This window comes from Mytilus trossulus, chromosome 3, assembly GCF_036588685.1.
Source record: "Mytilus trossulus isolate FHL-02 chromosome 3, PNRI_Mtr1.1.1.hap1, whole genome shotgun sequence".
NCBI classification, from domain to species: Eukaryota; Metazoa; Mollusca; class Bivalvia; order Mytilida; family Mytilidae; genus Mytilus; species Mytilus trossulus.
The window spans coordinates 86,427,741-86,451,291 of record NC_086375.1 but is presented as its reverse complement, the minus strand read 5'-3'; the positions used below and the strand labels follow the sequence as shown (position 1 = coordinate 86,451,291).

The following is a 23,551-nucleotide window of genomic DNA, read 5'->3' as shown; positions in this document are numbered from 1 at the left end:
TCAAAGATTTGTTGCATTGGCTACAATCAAACCACATCAATTTTTATATCAAGTTGTTTTAAGTAACTTTGATACATTACATTGTATTAGTTTTACGTTTTCTTAAAGCTAACAGTGTCGGATCCAGGGGGAGGGTTCCCTTAGTTTGAACCCCCCTTTTTTTCGACAATCAATGCATGAAAAAGGCAGATGGCTTAAACACAAGTACTCAAAACTTAATTTAACCAATCATATAAATAGGTTAAAACTTAAACATTTACAAAATTCCATAGAAAATCAGCTTTTAAAGCATCAGTACGTCACAGTGTGTTTTTTTGGTAATTATAAATGACTTAATCCATGTTATGCAGTTTTAAATTCACATTAAAATTACATGTTAAATTTGTCATATTGACTGAAGGGAATGTTTATATAATATGCTTTGTATAATAGTTTGACAGATAGAGTACAAAAAAAATTAGATTGATAATGTTTTATCACCTTATTCATATTGGTTGCAATGTCTTGTAGGATGTGGTTGTCTCTATTTAAAATATGTCCTATTACAATTTTTTTACAATATATAGGTAGGATTAACCTTGTAACTTAACCTTTCACTGACTATGTATTTTTTTTTTTTATAGAAAAGTGCAGTTATGATGTATGAAAAATCCTATAAAAATAATATGCTATAGGGTAGATTTAAGGAAAATAAACGGATATCTGTAAAATTTGAGACGATTCTTTAGGCAAAAAAAGTTGAATGAACTTCCTGTGTAAATTATTGTAGACAGGATTTCCCTGTCATAAATTTGACAAAATTCATATTTTATTTTAGTAATAAATTGTGGTTGTGGTTAAGAAGAGCTCACCTTTCCTGTTTAGTAATTATAAGTTTTGTCAAGTGATACATGTAGTACGATACTTCAGAATTGCTTAGCCATTTTTGTCTGCCATCAGGCCTTTTAGATCCATGTACTTCTGAGCTCTAAACTGATGGGAGCAGAAACTGGGGTCATTTTTTCCATGCATAAATTTTGTTTACACATATTCAATGACTCTTTTTACAAAAAATCTTAGGTTTCCTGAAATGTTTGTACCTTACAATTGTTTTTCTCCAGTTAGATTTTTTTTTAATTTTGCATTTAACATGGATGATGTCTAAGACCACCCAGAGGGCTGATTCGATCCCCTTTAGACTTTGGAAACATGATTGACTTGGAATTCAGTCCTTTACATGTAGTCAAAAGTATCAATGAAAAAATAAGGAAGCTTAAATGAATAGTAGTGATTATATTAGTTCTTTTGAATGAAAATACTAATCAGGAAATAACTTGTCTATAAAAAAGTGAAACTCTGAAATCAGGAAATAACAAAAGCACTAATTATTTTTCCTAAGTACATGTACATGTAGAAATCTTTTTTGACAGGTGAGCAAAGTAATCTATTTAGATTCTGTAGTAATGTCCTACGTCTTATATTAGGCCAAACTAAAAAGTATGTGTGTTTACTGTATTCCTAACAACCCTAACAGTTTTTTGGACCATTTTTGATTAAGCACTTTTAAAGTCATAATGTTGCTCCCAATAGACTCAATGTCAAAAAAAAAAATTAAATGTAAAATTAAAAAAAATCTCTACCTACCTACCCTTTTTTTTTTAGCATGTTACAGTAAACACACATACTTTTTTGTTTGGCCTTATATGCGAGATATGACAGCAGCCCAACAAACTTTAGGATTTAGATTGAACATATTGAAATCACAGTGATTTATAACAATGAAAAGGAAATATTTTATTAAGGACAGTGTTTCCTTGTGTCAAAGTTTGAAATGATTAAATGACGTGGAAGATTTTGTTCACCTCTCGTGGTCTATTGAACAATATTGTATATGATATATGTATTGTATGGGATGACAATGAGGGGATGAAATGTTTGATCAATACAGAGCTATCATCTGGTTCCTTGCCGTCAAGTATAAGCTGCTTAACCACCCTTTAATTACATGTATCATATCTGTTGATAAAGTTTAAATGTAAGCTATTGTTCAACAAAATGGTTTGTAATTGTGGACCATCTGATAACTACATAGAACATCGGAGCTGGTTGGTATTAATTAAAACTGTGGTTAGTCCGACTCAATATGATACCAGGTACAATCTTATGAATGAATTGTGATTCAGTGATTACAATCGGCACATCAAACTTTATAACCAAGTATGAAAGCCCTCAGACGGCATTGTTAAGTGGTAATGAAATGTGTTTTCAAACCAACATCTTTTTTATGGGCGAGCTACTTTTAACAAATTTTATGTTTTAAAATGTAGGTCAATGACACAATTAAGTTTGGAAAAATTTCACTGAAAACCCTATTTGATTTATCAAAAATCAAAATTTATTAAGAAATTAGAAATTCGGTTGAGAAGTTTCATGTAGGATGTTTTAGCTGTGAAGTAATTATCCAGATAAAGTAAAATATGCACATTCAGATGCACACCATGGCATGGTGATGTAAAAATGCAGTGAATTTTGCAATGCAAGACTTTTGCAATGCATGGATGGATTCAGAGTTAGACTTTCTAGGATGGATTATGTTACTTAATTTTATTGTCTATTGTCCTTAAGGCATGATTATCTGTCAGATTTAACAAAAAATTCAGCAGGGCAGAGGGACTCAAAACAACAACATATTTACATCAAAAGAGAAAAAATATCTTTTTTGTTTTACACCTACAAAGCATTATAAACAGGTAAAAAGTAGTGATTATAAAGTTATCTGTGTTTTATATCAGTCTTCAGGGGAAAGTGATCATTATACAGTCAGATAGTCCATGTTAGAAGTTGGTTAATGAATTCAAATCCCTTTCTTATTGTAGTTTTAGGGAAAACTCAGAAATTATAAAGAATAGGAAAAATAATTGTCATGTCTAAATTAAGCCTTTAATTTTTCAATATATTTTCTGTTTGCGCTTTTCATTATCTTGTGTTATAAAGTAGGTATTGAAACTATTTGAATTTTATTTCTTATCTTTTACTTTCAATATGATCTTGAAAAGGATCCAAATAAAATGCAAAAGTAAACAGTAAAAATACTAAAATTGCAATATAACAATAATTTCATAGGGAAGGCTTTTTACAGTGGTGCTGGGTAAAGGTCAATTTATATACAAACAAACTTTTGATTAGTCCCTATTGTTAACTTTAAGAATTTATTTATAGGAAATATTTTATGAATGGGTTTTTTGACAAGGAAATCATGCATTTTACGTGTAAGTGGGAATCAGAAGAATAAGTTTTGCACATGATATTGTTTATTTGTAATATATATATCATATGATTTGGTTAACAGTAACACAGGTCAAAAAGACAAGGTGAATATATTTATTCGGTAAAATAATACCAAGAAAAAGCTAAGTTAGAAATATCTGTATGATTTCTTACAGATCATTACCCCACACAGACACCTGATACTTTCTGGTTAAGTTTCTGTCAATTGTGTTATCAAAATTATAAAATAGAAATATGATCAGTCATATTGTAATTATAGAAATAAGATAATTTCTGTCACCTGGATAAGATAATATATCTAGATGTCATAACTTGTACTAAATCTCAGGTATAGTCAAGTTTTGTAGTAGATCCTAAATCATATAGATACCATTAGGGGGAATCAGGCATGTACATTCATCACACAGACAGATGACCTAGTTTACTCTTCGGCTCTGTTACCAGATTTCAATTAAGTCCTATGTAATTTACATAATATAAAAAAGAAGATGTGGTGTGATTGCCAATAAGAAAACTGTCCACAAGAGACCAAAATGACACAGAAATTAACAACTATAGGTCCCATTACAGCCTTCAACAATGAGCAAAGCTCATAATTGCATTGTCAGCTATAAAAGACCCTGAAATGATAATGTAAAAAAATTCAAACGAGAAAACTAACTGCCTTATTTTGTAAAGAAATTGTCTCAAAACATCTTATGTCATGTGCTAGTTGAGTACCTATCTCCTGAGTATTGTATTTATAACAATGTGTCTTAATTTATCCTAATGTCAGCATGGTGGATGGCATCATCCTAATGTCAGCATGGTGGATGGCATCATCCTAATGTCAGCATGGTGGATGGCATCATCCTAATGTCAGCATGGTGGATGGCATCATCCTAATGTCAGCATTGTGGATGGCATCATCCTAATGTCAGCATGGTGGATGGCATCATCTTAATGTCAGCATTGTGGATGGCATCATCCTAATGTCAGCATTGTGGATGGCATCATCTTAATGTCAGCATTGTGGATGGCATCATCTTAATGTCAGCATTGTGGATGGCATCATCCTAATGTCAGCATGGTGGATGGCATCATCCTAATGTCAGCATGGTGGATGGCATCATCCTAATGTCAGCATTGTGGATGGTACACTCACCAGTTGACTCCTCCACTGTCTACAGTTTTATGCTCACCATCATGAATATATAGTTGACCAATGACATGTGTTTCTTTTTCAACTAGACCAATTGCCTGATCTCATTCTGTAATTTTACTAATTGTGGATTTGCATGATAGGTGATGCATGCATAGCAGGAGATGCCTGTGACAATAAACACAATAATAATGCAGTAAAATAATAGCAGAGAATATGTAAAGTTTGGCTGAATCATTTCAAGAATACTTATATCACAACTATTTTCCTTACCTAGTTATAAAAAAATCCACGGAATCATTCAGTTTGAATTTTCTGTGTCAAAAAACATCTCATTTGATTATATTAAATAAATTATTATAATACAGTAAATATACAAATCAGATTGTCAAAGGTTATCATATATTATGAGGCACCTTTTTCAAACCCCAGTATACCCTAATACATAAATCATGCCAAATTTGATATGTATAGTTAGTCAGCAAAATATTTTGATTTTCATTAAATGCAAATAAGCGTATTGAAAAGTCATATTGCATACAGAGTTTATTTGAGTTTACTTTGGGGGAGGTTGCCTAAATCATTTATAACAGAAAGGTTGTGTTTTGTATTCTCCATCGACCTGGGTGACTAACTCAGTCAATATGGATCACTTAGAGAAACAAACATTTCAAATGACATTAGAATAAATATCTTTTTGACAAAGTTGTCTATATACTGTAGTGTTTATTTAGTGGTCATTTGCATATTGTATATTACAGAAGATTTATAAACTTTGTACTGCAAAGTGTATGTCCAAAGAGATCTTTGGTGGAAAATCTACGTATATTAGAATAAATTAAAAGATACCTATACAACAAATTTAAAGTTTTGCTCTATAAAGTAAACTATTATTGTGACCTTTTCTCCTGTGACGTTTTATTCTTCTACATTTATGGGTTTTATCCATTTACCATTATAAAGAATAACCCATAATTTTTTGCTCAAAGATACACTATTAAGAACATGTAGTGTGTTATGATTTATTATAAGGAGAGAACATTACAATGGACCTGTATTAACCTCTGTAGATTTGTTTTTGAGATTTAACTATCATGTTGTCCCCCAACACAACACAGAGGATGGAGACATTAGAAATACCAGGCATGTTAAGGTCTAAACTGTCTTTACATCCGTCTAGTAATGTAAGCTCTCTCAACTCTGCATTTCTTGTCAGATTTAGAAAAATATGAAAGGCTACATCAGCAATGTCTCAGACACATCTGAAATTTTAAGTCCGGATCAATTTTTTAAGGGTTAATGCCCTTAGAATAAAAATTCTATGAAATTTGCTTCATACATATGTTGTAAGCACACTACAAGCTTACACATTTCCTTGTCGGAATTTTATGAAAATAAGATCAATAGTTACACTTAGCAATGTTTTGGACAATTTCAATATCAGCACCAATAAACCATGTTTATGAGAATTTCCTATGCTCTTGGAATTATAAATTGCATGGAAAATTGCATAGTAAGTATTCTCACGCCTTCATTACTTGTTTTAATGAATGAGTTTAAAAGAAAAAGTCTTATTGGAATAGTGTCCTTTGGTAGATATATGTAATTTTGGACGGGAAGGGGACAGTTCTATTCTTTTATTTAAAACAAATCTTATTTTTTCAACTTGTTTTGTCTTTTAATGAATGGCCAAGCACTTAATTCTTCTGATTATTTAAATTTATTTTTAATTGGTTAGCCATTATTTGTTAGTGTTCTTTAATGGACCAATTGCAAACACTGAATTCTTAGAAGTTGGATCTATTTTGATCAGTTAGGTAATGATAGTTAGCTTTAAATAAATCTTTTAGAATACTCATCTATTGCTATCAAAACAAAAGTTGGTTCTGGTCTACAACATCATAGCAATTTAATCTGGTTCAAATTTCAAGCAGTTTCCTTTAGACTGAAACCCTCAACTATAACTTAGACAAAATCAAAGTCATTACTGAAATATATACAATAAAACAAACAAACAAGAAAAAAAATGAGGGAAGATATAGTCGATAAAGACTTTGATTTGTTCTGTCAGTGTGCAACTAGTGAAGAGTTTAAAAAAGTCATTGAACAAGTTCAAAGGGATCTTAAATTAAGTAGACAAACTTCAAACACCTAAAAAGAAATACAAAGAAAAGAATATTTAAATGTTTTAAGTTGATGAAATAGAAAACCACAAAATGTTATCTGTTTAAAGTGGTAGCTCAGACTGAACAGGTGCCCTTGATGATAGACCGACTTGATGACTTTTAAATAGAGGGTGAAAATATGAAGGGGACATTTACGAAGTCCTTTTATATGATGATAAACAGACAACATGACCAAAAATATACTTGACAAAATTAAAGGACAACAGTTATACTTTAGAGAAATTGTAACAGAAAAGTAAAGATCAAGCAACATGTAAACCATCAATCCCATGCTCTTAAAAGCAAAAGTCTGATGTATTTCATAATTCAACCTGAGAACAATTTCAGTAGTCTTTGAACAAAAGGAGATGTGCAGTATACATCCCTCAGATTGCAATGCAACAACACAAATAAGATAAAAGACAAACTCAACATAGTCTTCAGCATTACACTTGTGTCAATACCATATGTCAAGGTCACAATCTTTCAATTTCTAAAAAAGTTCAAAACTTTTCCTATATAGTTTGTACTTTTCTTAGCTGACAACATACAATTTATTTTCATTACTGAAGTCATGATTAATTAATAATTTAAATACTCAAGGCAAGTTAAAGGTTAGTTATTTCTCTATATTTCAAAGAAGAACTGATTTATGGCAATGACAGCAGAGCAACAGCCAGAAGTTAATATATTATTGAGATACATTAGCAGTTAAGTAGTCATGTTTAGTACAAAAATGTATTCCAAGAAAAGATTGTATTAAAGCTACTCTGAATTTTCATGATTTTCAAATACGATTGCCTTATAACCCTTATCATTGGGGGACTGTTATATGACGGCCGTACCCAAAACACCATGTTTTGGCTCCAATGGTGCTCCATACATTTGGAGGTCAACGTTATGCCATTCATTTTCAAGTGTATGAGTCTTTTCCTTAATCTTACACTCTTTATTGTCATGTTTCTGCCCTTTGGTTGGGTTGTTGTTTGTTTGAAATACATGTATTCCCCATTTCCATTCCCAGTTTTATCTGACTATGGTGGACCATCATTACCATTTCACGCCATTGTCAATATGGTCAAACCATGGTTGGATATGCTTTACACCATGGTCAACTATGGTCACCAAGCGTTTTCCTACCTTTGTGACCATGTTCAACTATATTTGTAGTTAATATACACAGACCCACTGTTACTTTTTTAGGAATATAACATAGACAAAATATCTTTTTTTGTCTGAATTGAAAAATGCTTTCATTACAAATTCAGTGTAGAAATAGAATGTACTATATTTCTACTCATCCATTGAATAGGAGTAAATTTGATATTTATGTGTGGATAGATTGTGTACTAATTTATCCAACAATAACTCTTCTCCTCTTTCTTATTATCGTAGATATGTTAATATGACAGGAAATATGAGAAGAGTTATTAAGTTGCTGGATATATCTCGGCTGGTACTTATCTGGTGTCGATTGGATAAGATAAACCACCTGATATCTGATTTGGTGTCAAATTCACTGAATGTAAACTCTAAATGGAAAATTATCAAGTGTACGTAATAATGTTAATGGGGCATAGTAAAAAAATCTTCTTATTTGGTAAATTACCTGAATTTGCCTACAGTGAATGCTTTTAAGAAGAAATAGATAAAGAATGATTATAAAGGTATATGAATACTAGCAAGCATGCCATCAGTGTAATAGTTAATGTTGATACCCATACCCACTTAAAATCTTGTATATTTAGTGCTTTACTGTTAGTTAGCATACTGTATTTTAATGTTAAATGTCATTTGATTGTCCAAATTAATATCATATTATGGGCTGCATAACCCAGTATGACCACATGTTCAAAATCTAAACTGACATGTAAATCTAGTAAAAAGTAGGGTTTACTAACAAGCTCTTTCCAAAATATGGAAGAAGGATGGTAGGTACCCTTTGACTTATAATATGTTATCTTCTTAGTGTTCTTCTTATAAATATATTGATACTGAGAAAGATTCTTAACCAACAAGTTATTCTAGGGTCATAAATGAGATTTGATGGCTTAGTGGTCTAGTACCAGGATAAAGAAGTTGTTCTAAGGTGAATTGAGTTAGATTTAATGAGAGTTGTCTACTTCTTATAGTTACACAATTAATGTAAAGGCTTTCAGTTGCACCTAGAAACTGATGCAAACGTCTGCGGGTTGTTCAACTCTTGTCAAACATTCATTCAAAATTGTTTTTGTATTAGTAATGGGTTATATATCTTACATTCTTATACATACCTAATAATCTGAATTAGAAAATAAATTTTGATTAAATCCTAATCTTTAATAATCTTGAAACTTAATCCTGGTCTAAGAAGTTGTATTTAAAGTATTTATCACTCATTAGTATATTAATTAACTTTTTAAGGCATGTATTTATAATGCTAAAATGACTTCTTTAAATCAATTCATCTGATTACTGACATTTTTAATTCAATTTTTATATCATAAGAAATAAATTTTTCCCAATTTATAAACTAATACCTCAATATTATGATATCAATCTAAAGATTTACGCTTTTAAATGGTATTATTACTAGATATAAGATAAAAGTCTCTGATGTCTGATACATATATCACAGAGTAAGATTTATATCTGTTAAAGTTGTTACAAAAAGCTAGTTTATACACTACATCAACTATACTATAGGCTAAATTATACACTGATCGTAGACGACAGACAAATCAAGTTTATACACTACGTCAACTATACTATAGGCTAAATTATTCACTGATCTTAGACGACAGACAAATCTATTTTAAACACTAGGTCAACTATACTATAGGCTAAATAATACACCGATCATAGACGGAAAACTTGGTACAAAAATCTAGTTTATACACTACATCAACTACACTATAGGCTAAATTATACACTGATCATAGTCCTAAAACCTATTTCAAATCTAGTTTATACAATACGTCAACTATACTATAGGCTAAATAATACACTGATCGTTGACGGCAGAATTGAACATCAAACTCAGACCGATGGATACTTGTACAAATCTATTTTATAAACTTCAACAACTGTTTTAATAAGAAGATCATAGGACAGCTAAAAACAACCACAAAATCTGACATAAAACCATCCTTTTTCTCTTGGTTATAATGAAAAAAGATTTTTTAACTATGTTCAATGTTTATGTTTTGTTTTAATAATTGTCAAGAAACATTAATAAGATTTCATTGCCACTGGATGTTAAGCTAGCAGCAATCAATCAACACAGTTTTACATCATGTTGGACAGAGCCTCATTTGGCTCCCAGATATAGAAAATACATGTTGTTATAAATCGGATTAAGTAACTAGAAACAAAACTTGTTTCAGTATCTGTTTAAGTTAATCCAATCATCAGAAGTAAGAATCTGACTAAATAACTTTAAATGAAGATTTGCCCTTAAGTTAAATTTTTCGATTTTATTTAGATTTTGATGAAATTAATCCCTTTTAAGTATGAAAATTATAAAGTCATGAGAATTCCACTCCAAATAAAGTTTTTTAACAAAAACCTTTGAAGTTGACTTTTTAACATTCGTTGAAGGAAATTTGTCTACTTAGGGAATATCAACAGTAAACCGCTTAAAATAACACATAGAAAAACTGTTAGTTCTTCCTTCAAGGTATGGAATTTATTAAGACTTAATATTTGAAGGTTAATTCTGAGTTAAGATGAAATCTTGTTAGCTTTTTAGTAGGAAATCTGATGAAGCATGCTTGGATTGTAGAAAAGGATATAAAAGAGCTTACTGTCCCTAAAAATACATTTGATTACCTTAATCTTAGAAATTTAGAACATAGCAAATAGGTAAAGCAAAGATTCGAGACACACTCATAGATTTAAGCCTTGCCCCTAAGGTCACCTACTGATATAAACAAGCTTTCAGACAGATGACCTCTCTCAGCCACTGACACAGAAAACAAGTATAGAATATTTTTGGCCTAGTGCTGTGACAGCAGTTACAATATAGAAAACAAACATAACCCAATGATTATTTAATATTTTGGCCCAGGTCAATTTATGATACATTATTTTTTTTGCCCAGTTAGCCAATAATATATACTAGAAATTCAGAAATTACTATTATTTTCTTAAATGCGAAAACAGAACACCATCAAGTTTGCAATTATAAGAACCACATTCATAATTCCAGGAGAGATTTTCCTGAACCAAATTGTTTGCAGTTATATAATATAGATCTCATTGTGTACCAGTCAACATGCTTTGCAATAATAAATGCATGTTAACATGTTTCACGCCACACATTCAGTATGTATGTGCCTGTCCCAAGTCAGGAAGGAGCCTGTAATTCAGTATTGGTCGTTTGTTGATGTGTTACATATTTGGGTTTTTTTTTTCATTTAAGGCTGTAAGTTTTCTCGTTTGATTTGTATTACAATTGTGATTTCAGGTCTTTTTAAAGGTGACTTTGCATTTAATATAGCCTTTGATTATTGTTGAAGTCTGTATACAGTGCAGTGACCTATAGCTGTTAATTCCTATTTCATTTGGTCTTTTGTGGAGAGTTGTCTTATTGGCAATTATACCACATCTTCTTTTTTATATAAACCGATATCTGAATTTTCAGTAATGTTTTGGTCCTGTGCATTCAATATATCTTATATAACAAGTCATCATGCATAATGGAATTCGTTGATTTTATCACAGGTAAGCAACATTTTGTGCTGGTATACATATGACATTGCCCTAGAAAGAAGATAATAGTAAGTTCTGATAGTAGGTTTTGTTAGGTACAAGTTCAAATAAAATAGTTTTTTGTTGTCATTGAGTATAAGTATTATACATTTCTACAGATTTTACAATCATGAATGGTTTGGTGTATAATCGGTAACCTTATGTCAACAAAGTTCTTCTTTATGATTTACCCCCTACTAAGACTTATAGGTAGTGGAAGGGTAATAATTACTGGGGGAAAGTCACATGGGTGTAGCAGTACACCTGTATATATAGGTATAGGTAATAATTAGTCCTTGAAAACACCTGTGAATTGGATTATCACATTTGCTTTATTCTCCTTTTGTGTCAAAATTGGTGTCTGCTGAAACCTACATTTATAGATATACAAAAGTAATCAAAACACATTTGATAGAATAAAGACTCTTTAGGGTATCATAAAGTCACTAAAATGAGAACACTCTTTCACAGTGGTTTTATTTTATGAGATTTTTGCACTAGAATAATGGGGGAAAATGAAATTGATCTATATTGCATTTCAATAATTATGTCACTATCACAAGTTTTGCACATGTAAACCTTTGTTTTACTGTTGTAATATCCTATTATCTAATTCTAGCTACTATGTATTACAAGATAATCTGAACTTGGGACAGTTACTAAACAAAAAATTACCTAGGCTAAACTTAAAATACAAACAATGGATCAGACCATGCAGCATCTTCCAAACTGAAGTTTTATATATTTTACAAGAAGTTTTTTTTTTTTTTATATATTAGGGATACATTGATGCTTGTTGGGTCCCAATTTGTGTGGATTTTGTCAGAATGGGGGGGGGGGGGGAAGTGAAAATTATCATCAGATTTTGAAACAAGGAGCACCTCTCTCCTTTCACTCCGTAAATCCACTCTATTTGCCATACAGTCTGATTTAAATCCTGATATGTCCTATGCGACTTCTCTGAAAATGGGAGCGCTGAGAGGTTTGATTCTAATCAAGATTGATTACCATGAGAAAAAAATAATTCATAGTAAAAAGTAGATTTAAGCTAATTTAATGTGTCTTAAGTAATTTAGATACATACATATAGAGTAGTGGAATGAAGTTGTGCCATTCACACCAATATATATAAAAATACATGTTAACTTTAATAAAAACACATAAATGTAAGTTTTATAGGAGTTAGTAGTAGTAATTGATCAGTGATGTATATTGGAGATGAACAGTACTTATTGAGATATATATATGAACTGTAGAATATTGTACCTCTGTAAGATAGATGACACTGCATAATTTATTTTTTATAATATACAGGATATATAGGTATAATCCCTGCTCACCCGAGTGTATAATTGCAATGTAATTGTTGACACATTGAGGACAGTATTATATTAACCAATTTTTTACTTGTCAGTGAGCAGTCCACGTCACCAATGTTTGATTCTGAGTTTGTGGTTTTTCTGTTTGAATTTTTATACTGTTTCCCAATTTGCAGATTAATGATAATATAAAAATTGTCCAGTCAGTTTACTCTGAGAAGATCAGATCATCAATATGTTATATCTTTTTTTAGAACTGGATCATAATTCTAAAAAGAAAACTAAGACACCTGTGTACTTTTGTAAAACAATACCTGGGTGTGGGAAGACTTAAAGAATATTTAATGTTCAATTAATGTTGAACAAATAGTTATAAAGTTTGTCATACTTTTTTTTTTATATTTTAGCTATTTTAAGTCCTAAAGGGACGTCTGTCTGTCTGTCTGTCTGTCTGTCTGTCTGTCTGTCTGTCTGTCTGTCTGTCTGTTCTGTCTGTCTGTCTGTCTGTCTGTCTGTCTGTCTGTCTGTCTGTCTGTCTGTCTGTCTGTCTGTCTGTCTGTCTGTCTGTCTGTCTGTCTGTCTGTCTGTCTGTCTGTCCGTCCGTCCGTCCGTCCGTCCGTCCGTCCGTCCGTCCTTCCGTCTGTGTGTCCGTCTGTCCGTCCGTCGGTTGGTCGAGTCTGTCTGTCCGTCCGTCTGTCTGTCTGTCTGTCTGTCTGTCTGTCTGTCTGTTTTTTTCATGCTTAAAAATATTGATTTTGTTTGATTCTCATGATTAGACCAAATTTTAAATTATTTTGGTTTGCCCAAACCCTATCCAAAGTCAGAGACTTTTAATTATTTCTTAGAAAATAAACATGTTTAGCACAGACACATTATGTATGATTCTGTCCCTAAAAGGAGTCTTTAATTCAGTTGTTGTCTGTGGTTGCTGTCTGCAATATATATATAGTTTTCTTAGTTTATTGTTTTGTCATTAACTTCATTAGTGTTTTAGTAGAAGAGGGCCAAGAAGTACAACTGAATTTAAATCAGATTTTAAGTTTAAGTAAATACTTATATTTTTTCAGGTTTTAAGTGACAAAATTATGCATTATTGTGCTTAGAAAAGAGGGTAATTTGAATGATAAAGAGGTGTTATTTGTGAATTTAATGGCATCATTTGAAGGCATATTATGTTAATTTATAAACATTAACCTTGAATTTAAAATGCACAACCTGTAGTTAGTGTTAAATTCATATCTCTATTTCATACAAATCCATTTAACCAAAGCTAAGCAATACCTGTAGTGAAATGCACACATTTTAAATGAACAGTGAAAATAATATGAGGGGTCATACAAGTACATGTAGTCTTGAAAAATAGGAGGCCTGCTTATTTATAAAAGGTTTTTACTTATTATTTAGCTGACGGCTCAATTCCTCTAAATACCGGTACATCAGCTACCTTTCTACATATAAAGTTACAACATAACCTCAAGCTTGCCATCTTTGCCAAGTCCTGTTCAAATTAACAGATTAATGTTCATGTTGAAAAACATAAAAAAAACAATTTTCCACTAAAAGTATTGTAACTCAAAATCACTTGTTGAAGTCAGGAATGTAATGTGTGAGGTTGTATGTACCCTATCTACTTATTATTGGAATGTATTTTCTCTCTGACATAATATTTTGTTACATCAACATTATGTAATAATAACCACTTTTTATTTTTCAGACTGATGTTTTCCTGGGAACAAGCACTGATAACCTAGTGACCTTCGACCTACATACCCACACATCTTACAGTTTCCATCAGCCATCCACTTCACTGTGGTCTAGTACAGTATACACAGACAATGATATGTACATCAAAATACAAGTTGTAAGACTTCATATTATGTAGGCTCTGACCCTATTTGTCCTGATGTCCAATGAAGTTTTTAGTCCCGATTCTTTTTCTTTTAACAAACCTCAGTAATTTTCAGTATTTATTCTTAGATTTGAACCAGATTTAGTTTACTAACAATTTTAAGTTTTAGATATTTTCTAAATATTATGCCTCCTCATGTTAATCCAAGATAATTGTTGAATTAAAAATCTGTATTTTAATTATAGAACAAGCTCAAAATAAACCTTAAACCATTTGTGAAAAATAAAGCAATACTGCTGAAATGCTAACTGTCATTCAGAATAATTAGAAGTCAATTGTTGTTATTTTTTATATTGCATAGCATGAACTTACTGTATGAAATAGTTACCAATTTTGTTTGTCAGGGTGAAGATCCTGGTGGATATACAGATTACACTATAACAACAATCATCATTGGATTCATCATCATAGTGCTGCTGTCAAAACTCAGGAATTACAAATCAAAATTCAAGTTACAGATCACAGAAAAAGGTAAGTTATAGCATCGAACCCTTGACTTGCTGTGAAAAGTCTCTTTGAGCTGATAAACACACACACACCAATCATTCAATGGATCAACCTATCAATCAAACAGATATAATTGCTTATGTAGTGTTTATCTATACCACTATCCCCCCTCTTTGCCGAACAAGTCTGCCAACCAACATCCTGTACCTTGGCATGTGTTATATCTACTATTTTCAACCTGTACAGAGGTCTCAGAAAGTCAGGTTTTCTTTTAGACACAAAAAAAGCAATATTAAATCGACATAAAAACAGCTCCTACAAGCTGAATTGCTTTTTGGATAAAGTTTTTATCATTATTTGACTATGGTAAGGGATAAAATTTACTTAGGAACCATTATATGTTTGGCCTAAGAATTCCTGTGTATGTCACTATAGAAATGTTCTTTTCAAATTTCTTTCAAGATAATTTTTGGATGGTCCATGGGAGATAACTCTGTAACTCTGTTATTTAAAGAAAAAGGTTAGACAAATATTCATTTTTGGTTTCATATAGATAATTAGGTTGTTTTATTTTGTTATCTTTATAAAAAAACTTACATCATGATTTGTTTCTGCATTTTTTACTTGGAATTATTTACTGTTTTTTTCTCAGTTGGATTGTAAGTTTCTACCTATAGTAAGGGGAATAACTCTATTTCTTTAAGTACTATTTTCTCTAACTTTTCTGTTCTGATTGTAATAACATTGCATAAATTAATAGAAATGTTGATTTTATCTTTTATGAGTTCCTCTGCAAGGATTATCAAGTGTTTATTAATTGAAATTCTTTCACACAGAAAGCTCTTTGACATTGTGTCAAAAGCCATATTCATCTATTTTCTATCCCAATGATGTTAACAATATGAATTCTGTCAATGGTATCTTTGAGTTTTTAAGATTTTCAGGATATTTTTGAAAGGTAACACCTGCTTTAGTATGACTTAATTTGTTAGAGGGGAGTGTTTCTATACATATATTTTTATGAGGGGTGTGACATAATGTCTTTTAGGTATTTTTGACAGAATATTTAATTAAAAAAAAACTGAATTTGTGCAATTAAATAAATCTTATATATCACATGTTATTCATGGCAAACTGGTTTCATATCATCTCATATTCATAGTTTTTAGATAAAGGTAAGATAAGCTATATTCCATTATATTAAACATGTAAAAGTTTAATTAGAAATGAACTTGATAAAACTTACTGTCCTTTTGCAATATAAATGTTTCTGTAAATTTCTGTAATATACACAAAAAGGAAATTCATTCAAATGAAATGTGTCAGATTTACAGTAGTGTCTTGTAAGACCAATTTTTCTAGATTTTTGGGGGTGGGCTGTGGCAAACCAATTTTTTTGGATATTTTTTGGTAGGGGTGTGGTATACAAAATTTCATGGATTCTGGATAGGGCCGTTTGCTTCCAATTTTCATTGATTTCTTGGGTAGGGGCTCGGGATACCAATTTTTCTGTATTTCTTGGGTATTCACAGGGGATGCAAATTTTCCTAAATTCCTGGGGTAGGGGCATGATATACTAGTTTTCCTGGATTTCTTGGTAAGGGGTGGGATACCAATTTCCCTGAAATATTGATTTCTTAGGTAAGGGTTACCATAAGTTTAGTAAGTAAGATGAAACTTAATTATGAAATAAGATTCCCTTAAAGTATCAAATTTGTTTTTACATAAAAAAAACCTTGTTTCAACAAAACTAACCAAACCCAAAGTAGAGTTAAAACTTTAGGTTTAATTTCTGATCATAATATTATAAATAAAATCCTATATCTGGGCTGAAATATTAACAAAATCCAATTGAGAAAATTGGTGCTGATTCATTGTTTTGACCAACACTTTCAGACAAAGAGTAAACAGATACCAGCGTGAATATTTCTATGGTCTTGTTTGGTGGAAGGCTGATCTGGAAAAATAACACACGATGTTTTTCTAACATTCAAAATGAAATTAAATCGGATGTTACAATTGTCAAAACTTTCTGGCCTTAAAATTAGTGAATAATTAATGATATAAGAATACAAAGAATTGTTACAAAGATTTTTAAAGCATAGAATGAACTAATAACACTTTTCTTGTTAGAATAATATAATTATGTAGAATTTGCTGGAGGGAAAGAATGTAACATTTTGATAATAAACAACTAAAATGTTTCATACTTAGATTTGGTCATTGAACGAGAGAAACTATTTCCAATGTTAGACACTTTAAATGATGTATTAATATTTGTTTTCCAATTTGAAAATACAAACTGGCATAGATTTTAAAAAGATAGGGTGGTCATGTTAATTCTAGATGAACATTCGCATGTATGTTGACCTTTAGGATAAACGTCATTATGAGAAGATTTTGTATATATGTTAATAAAACAGCAACCATTGTCTGGATGATACTTGTACTCATACAAAATACTTTATTTGAAATGAAATTTGTACAGAAAAAAAAAAACATACTTTCTTAAACATCTATAGCTACACAGCAAAAAGTACCATGCATGTTTTATGCATGGTAAAGAAAACATGTGTAAAATATGCCAGGCACTTTTTCCTGTATACAAAACATTAAAACTGGAGAAAATAAAACTATAAAATGATGTTTTATTGCAAAAGACAGTTAGACTTAGCAAAAAAGGTCAATATTTTCCCCAAGATAAAACAAGTTGACATTTAAAATAGAAAATATAACTCAGATGAACTGCTACAGTCATTATAGGAAAACGATTCCTTCATTGCTGTCTTCTGTATACAGCTATGATTTAAGTGGCATAACAATTTATTTAGATAGCCCTGGAGAATTACAACAATTATAATTAATAAATTCAGAAAGAATTACATAATTTCATAATCAAATTGCTCAATATGGCCTGAAATATGATACTATATAGTCAGCTTCTGATGGCCAAAATGACAAAACCTTGTCCCCAGTGATTTGTGAAATAACATTCAATGAAATTGTCATCCTATAATTATCAAGGCTGACTTGACACTTGTAGTGTTTGTTCACTCAAGCGGAAACGTAGTAAGTTTCATTAAATATTCTAAATAATCATTTTATTTGTCATATTATTTGCTGATTTGCATTTATTTGCATTCTGGTCTTAAATCATGTTTAAATTAATAAGATATGAAAACTTTGATTTACATATCCGATATTCAATTGTCAATCTAATAATTGCTAATGAAATAATGATTTTTTTCCTTTCGTATGAATGAGAATGATCAATTAATGAATATTGTCACACCAGGTATTATCCTGCATCTTGTCACACCAGGTATTATCCTGCCACACCAGGTATTATCCTGCCACACCAGGTATTATCCTGCCACACCAGGTATTATCCTGCCACACCAGGTATTATCCTGCCACACCAGGTATAATCCTGCCACACCAGGTATTATCCTGCCACACCAGGTATTATCCTGCCACACCAGGTATTATCCTGCCACACCAGGTATTATCCTGTCACACCAGGTATTATCCTGCCACACCAGGTATTATCCTGCCACACCAGGTATTATCCTGCCACACCAGGTATTATCCTGCCACACCAGGTATTATCCTGCCACACCAGGTATAATCCTGCCACACCAGGTATTATCCTGCCACACCAGGTATTATCCTGCCACACCAGGTATTATCCTGCCACACCAGGTATTATCCTGCCACACCAGGTATTATCCTGCCACACCAGGTATTATCCTGCCACACCAGGTATAATCCTGCCACACCAGGTATTATCCTGCCACACCAGGTATTATCCTGCCACACCAGGTATTATCCTGCCACACCAGGTATTATCCTGCCACACCAGGTATTATCCTGCCACACCAGGTATTATCCTGCCACACCAGGTATTATCCTGCCACACCAGGTATTATCCTGCCACACCAGGTATAATCCTGCATCTTGTATTTTAAATGTTTTAAGTACTTTACCATTATGCATTAAAAAGCAAACAGACAAAGCTTTTCTGACTCCCATTGATATGTTTGCTTGTGATGCTGTGAGAATGCATTATAAAGAGAAGATTGTTGAGTATTCAATAAAAAAAGTTTGGTGAAAATGTGCATGAAAGATGGACTAAAGCTATAGGATAAATACATAAAAAAAATATTCTTATTGGCTTCAAATGTAGGTAATCATCTTTAAAAAAAAACCATGTTAAGTATAATACAAACTTTTATAAATGGTTCAGATAGGCCAAATCTGATCTTTCCTAATACAATGTAAGGAATCGTGAACAATGTTGGATCCCCATACACATATATCACTGAGGCTTAAATGGGCTAAAACATAAGAAGTTGGATAAAAGGAATAACTGTATGGAAGGGCTATTAATATTGATATTAGGAATAAGTTAATAATATGAAAACACATTGACCTATTTATAAATGTGTGAATGATAAGTACTGTTTATATCTTGTCAGGAAATATATCTTATCGCCAATTAGGGAATTGATTTCCTCTTAAGTAATCCATCTAAAAACCTGATAAGACCAATTAAAGATAAATAGAACTGACCACTATTTATTGTCAAGGGAGGTAAAAGAAGATTAGCAAGGGAGGTTTATCATACAACAATTATAGCATCAAATAATGTTTATTTTGTTTTTCCAAATCAAAATCAGAAAATTTCTTTATTTTCACAAGAGACTGTCCATTACCCAATTATCAACATAAAATACAATCAGTTCACATTGAAATTATAATATAAAGCATTAATATCTATCTATCTGTTCTTGTACAACAATGATAAACTTGTCTAGAATCAGTTGTACTTCCAATTTTATGGAAAAACATGACATTTGTACAACCTGGGATGGGTCATCAGCAATATGATTAAGAAATATTTGTATAGATTTTGAGAGGGAGAAATAAGCTAGTAATATTTTATCAACTTTTAGTCTGATCATATATAATGATCCCAAATAGGAAATAAGGTAAAAACTTGTTCAGATCCACTATAGCTGAATTTGAAACAAAAAAAGGGATGTCAGGGAAAAATAAACAAAGCCATGACCAAAACTTAACTATGTATATAGATAACAAAGAGAAAAGTCAACAATCCTCAAAACTCTTTACAGAAAACTAAAGATTGAGCAAACCCAAAACCCACCAAAAAACAGGGATGACCTCATTTGCTCAGATGTTTTCTACAGTCAGGATATTTCCCTATCTTTTTTAATAGCTATGTGATCAGTTATTGTCTCTGTACCCTTTATTTAAATCTCTGAATTGATGGACAGTAAATAACTTGTGTGAAAAATTCATTACAATATAAAATAATGTTGCATGTTGCATGCAGAACTTATGGTGTCGTTTGAGATTTTATTTCTGGAAATGGAAGAAAACCTAGTTTCCTCTTGAGAATTGTTTATATTGTTGTTTCAGAAAATAGACTTAGAATGATATATCCTTAGAGAAACATCAAACATTATAACTAACATTTACTCAAAAGTCATAAGTAGAAAACATTTCAGGGATGTTGGTTGGTTTGTTTCAAGGCCAAATTCTAGCAAATAATGTTTTTAGGCACCAACAATTTACATTCTTACAATATCCTTATTAAAGGTCCTTAGTTTATGCTTTTTGTAAGATTTGTATCTGATGTCTTTTTGAACAGTTTAGTATATTCAAATTCAATTTTGATATAGTTTAAATAAAAGATAAAAAAAAGTAAGGCGGAAGAAAAAAACTGATTCTGATTACCGAGTGGAGGACATGTAAATGGCTTCAATATAAAAAAGAAGATGTGGTATGATTACCAAATGACACAAGAGACGAACTGACACAGAAATTAACAACTACAAGTCATTGTATGACCTTCAACAATGAGCAAAACCCATACCACATATTCAGCAGATGGCTTCAAACCATATTCCAGACACTATAGACATATTTACATATAAACATGGCCAGCTAGACTTATGTCACTTGTCACTGGAATATTCAAATTATTAAAATGATTTATTTCTCCACCAGTTATTTACGATAATACTTTTACAGTCTAAGAGATAGCAATAAAATACCATCATAATACATATCCAGTAATAAAATTCTACTTAATTGTAACCAGTAGCTAAAAATAAAAGTAGAAAAGTCTCCCGGAGTTATCCATAATCTTGATTTAAGTAAAATCAATTTAAGTTAATGAATCTAGCACCTTCTGTGATGATTGTCAGTACAGAGGCTATGTATTTATAAGCCATCTAATGACAGTTTAGGTTAGGTCAGACCTAATTGTACAGTTAATTGTCAGTCTGAAATTATTCTATATCCTAAGATCTTGACTATGATTTGGTTCCACTTAACTAGATTGAAAGTTACTTGGGTGGTACATTATTAAATCAGTTTGATCGTTGATTAATTGTAAATATCTGCTTCATTATAGAGAGTGTTTAGTACAAAACTTTAACAATTCCCTCTCAAATCTAATTTTGAATTGTAACATTCATGCAAATACAACATAATTGTTGAAACTTAGTTTTTATAAGCCTTTGCACACTTCATGGTTAAAGTTTGGTGTGTTCCTAATTGTTGTCTGTAGCTTCTAGTCATTCTCATGCCAATCATGTGAACCTGTCACTCTAGCTGCTATACTTTTATAAGTTAGTCAATGTTTACCATTCATAACAACAAGTATTATATCACTTCTCGGTTTTGTTGTAAATCAGGAAGCTACTTAAGAATGACATTTTATTCAACACTTTTCTCACTGAATTCTAAACATTTGTACTTTATTTTCCTAACCCTTTTGTGCAAGCTGTTTCATGATGATAAGGTGAATTTATTTGTAACATATATAGTTTTATCTTGGTTCCTTTAATTGATTTCTGAACATTATGTGATCTAATATAAGGGATGTAGCTTAAATCGCAGTCATATTTCTTGATTATTTTGTTATCTCTTATTAAAAACCTTATTTATCTCTGGATTTGAGAGTTTTTCTGTCATTACTTTCCCCATTCCAGCATTTCCCTTTTACCTCTCATGAACTATATTTAACCAGAAGTGGTTGGTTAATGTCTTTTATTCCCCAAAACCTCATGGCCTCAGTCCAATTCAGATCCCAACATAAAAATAAGTATAGATAAAGTTTTGTTTTACTCATGGTCTTTTGATCAAGTTGTTTGGTTGCTGCAACATCAATACTTTAAACTTAAATTTTTGTGTATGGCTACTTAAAATTGTTCTTCTCTTTCAGAGCTCCAAAATATCTTAATCTTATAATTTGCCTATATGGCTGACGTAAAGGTTAATGTACTATTATTTTATAAATTGTTTAGCCCCTTCACTGTCCCCCTATACCCTCATGTTATATCTGTATATATAACTAACTACTGTTTATGTATTATCAGGCTCCTCTTACAATAAATCACATGAACAATATAATTTCTGAGAGAAAATCAACAAATGTGGTACTAGATTAATGAAACAATTGGTAATATGTCCATTTGTAATTATCGTGGATGACTTACGATGCTTACAAGTGGTAAGCTGTCAGAATTGTATCAGAAGTAGATGATTGCACTGCAACATCTCCCACTAAACAGTATCAAAAGATATAATGCACGAAGAAAAAATAGATGCACTGCAGAAAATTACATTAGATAATCTGCATTATAATTTTTGTTAATTGTCATAAATATATGATTTTTTCTTTATAATTACTTCAAAATGTCCATATAATGGTCATTATATTTTAGCTTACAGGCCCGTAGCCAGGAATTTCCAAAGGGGGATTCGTTTGACTCACAAACTCGACTTTAACAGTCACAATTCGGACAGAGCATCAACTTTAACAGTGCTTATTTGTTTTCAAGGGGGGGTTCGTCCGAACCCCCCGAACCCCCCCTGGCTACGGGTATGGCTTATGATAAAGTAATATGTTTTTCATCCTCCCTTCTATTCTAATGGCAGACCGAATTCTCTCCTTAGACTTGTTGATACATTTTGCAGATTTGTACACTTTCTCAATTTACATGAAATACTTTCCAATGGACATTAAGCAAAAAGTAATGAATCTTTCTAACACATGAGAAGCACTTTCATGTGACTAATCTGACTTATTCAATAAGAAGAGTAATACATTAAATGAGTATCAAGAGCTAAAACATCAACTCATGATCACCTATGATAGGTCCCAATACCTTACTCAAGTGAAACAGCTAAATACTCCTTGGACTTTACATGACTTGATGACCACTTACCAGTTCTGATTTAAATTAGCTTATAAAATATAAATGAGCACTTACTATAAATAAATCAGCACATCTTTGATTATGATTGTAATGATATGCATTTATTAAATCACATGCTGGAATATTATGTTTTTAAACACATTTTGGATATTTGCACGGATTGTCATGACTGTTTCCAAATTAAATCAAATATTTTTGACATATTTTGTTGATCTGATGATGTGGAAATATGTCTTCAAAAGCTCCCAAGATCTGTGATGAAATTACTTTTCTAATAAAGGGGTAATTAGACCTTGGATGTTTAAAGCTAGGGTGATATA

The 23,551-nt window shown here is 31.4% G+C and overlaps 2 protein-coding genes across 2 annotated transcripts in view; one reads left to right on the top strand and one right to left on the bottom strand.

The window, feature by feature from the left end:
- The window catches only part of LOC134712722 (uncharacterized), a 95,785-nt gene that overhangs the window by 11,337 nt on the left and 60,897 nt on the right, over positions 1–23,551 (top strand). Inside the window, exons 2-3 of the mRNA XM_063574549.1 lie at positions 14,338–14,484; positions 14,877–15,003. Coding sequence (XP_063430619.1) covers positions 14,338–14,484; positions 14,877–15,003 — 274 coding nt within the window. The remainder of the gene's footprint in view (positions 1–14,337; positions 14,485–14,876; positions 15,004–23,551) is intronic.
- LOC134712720 (uncharacterized) overlaps positions 1–23,551 on the bottom strand; it is a 90,953-nt gene that overhangs the window by 62,699 nt on the left and 4,703 nt on the right. The gene's annotated exons all lie outside the window — the stretch shown is intronic.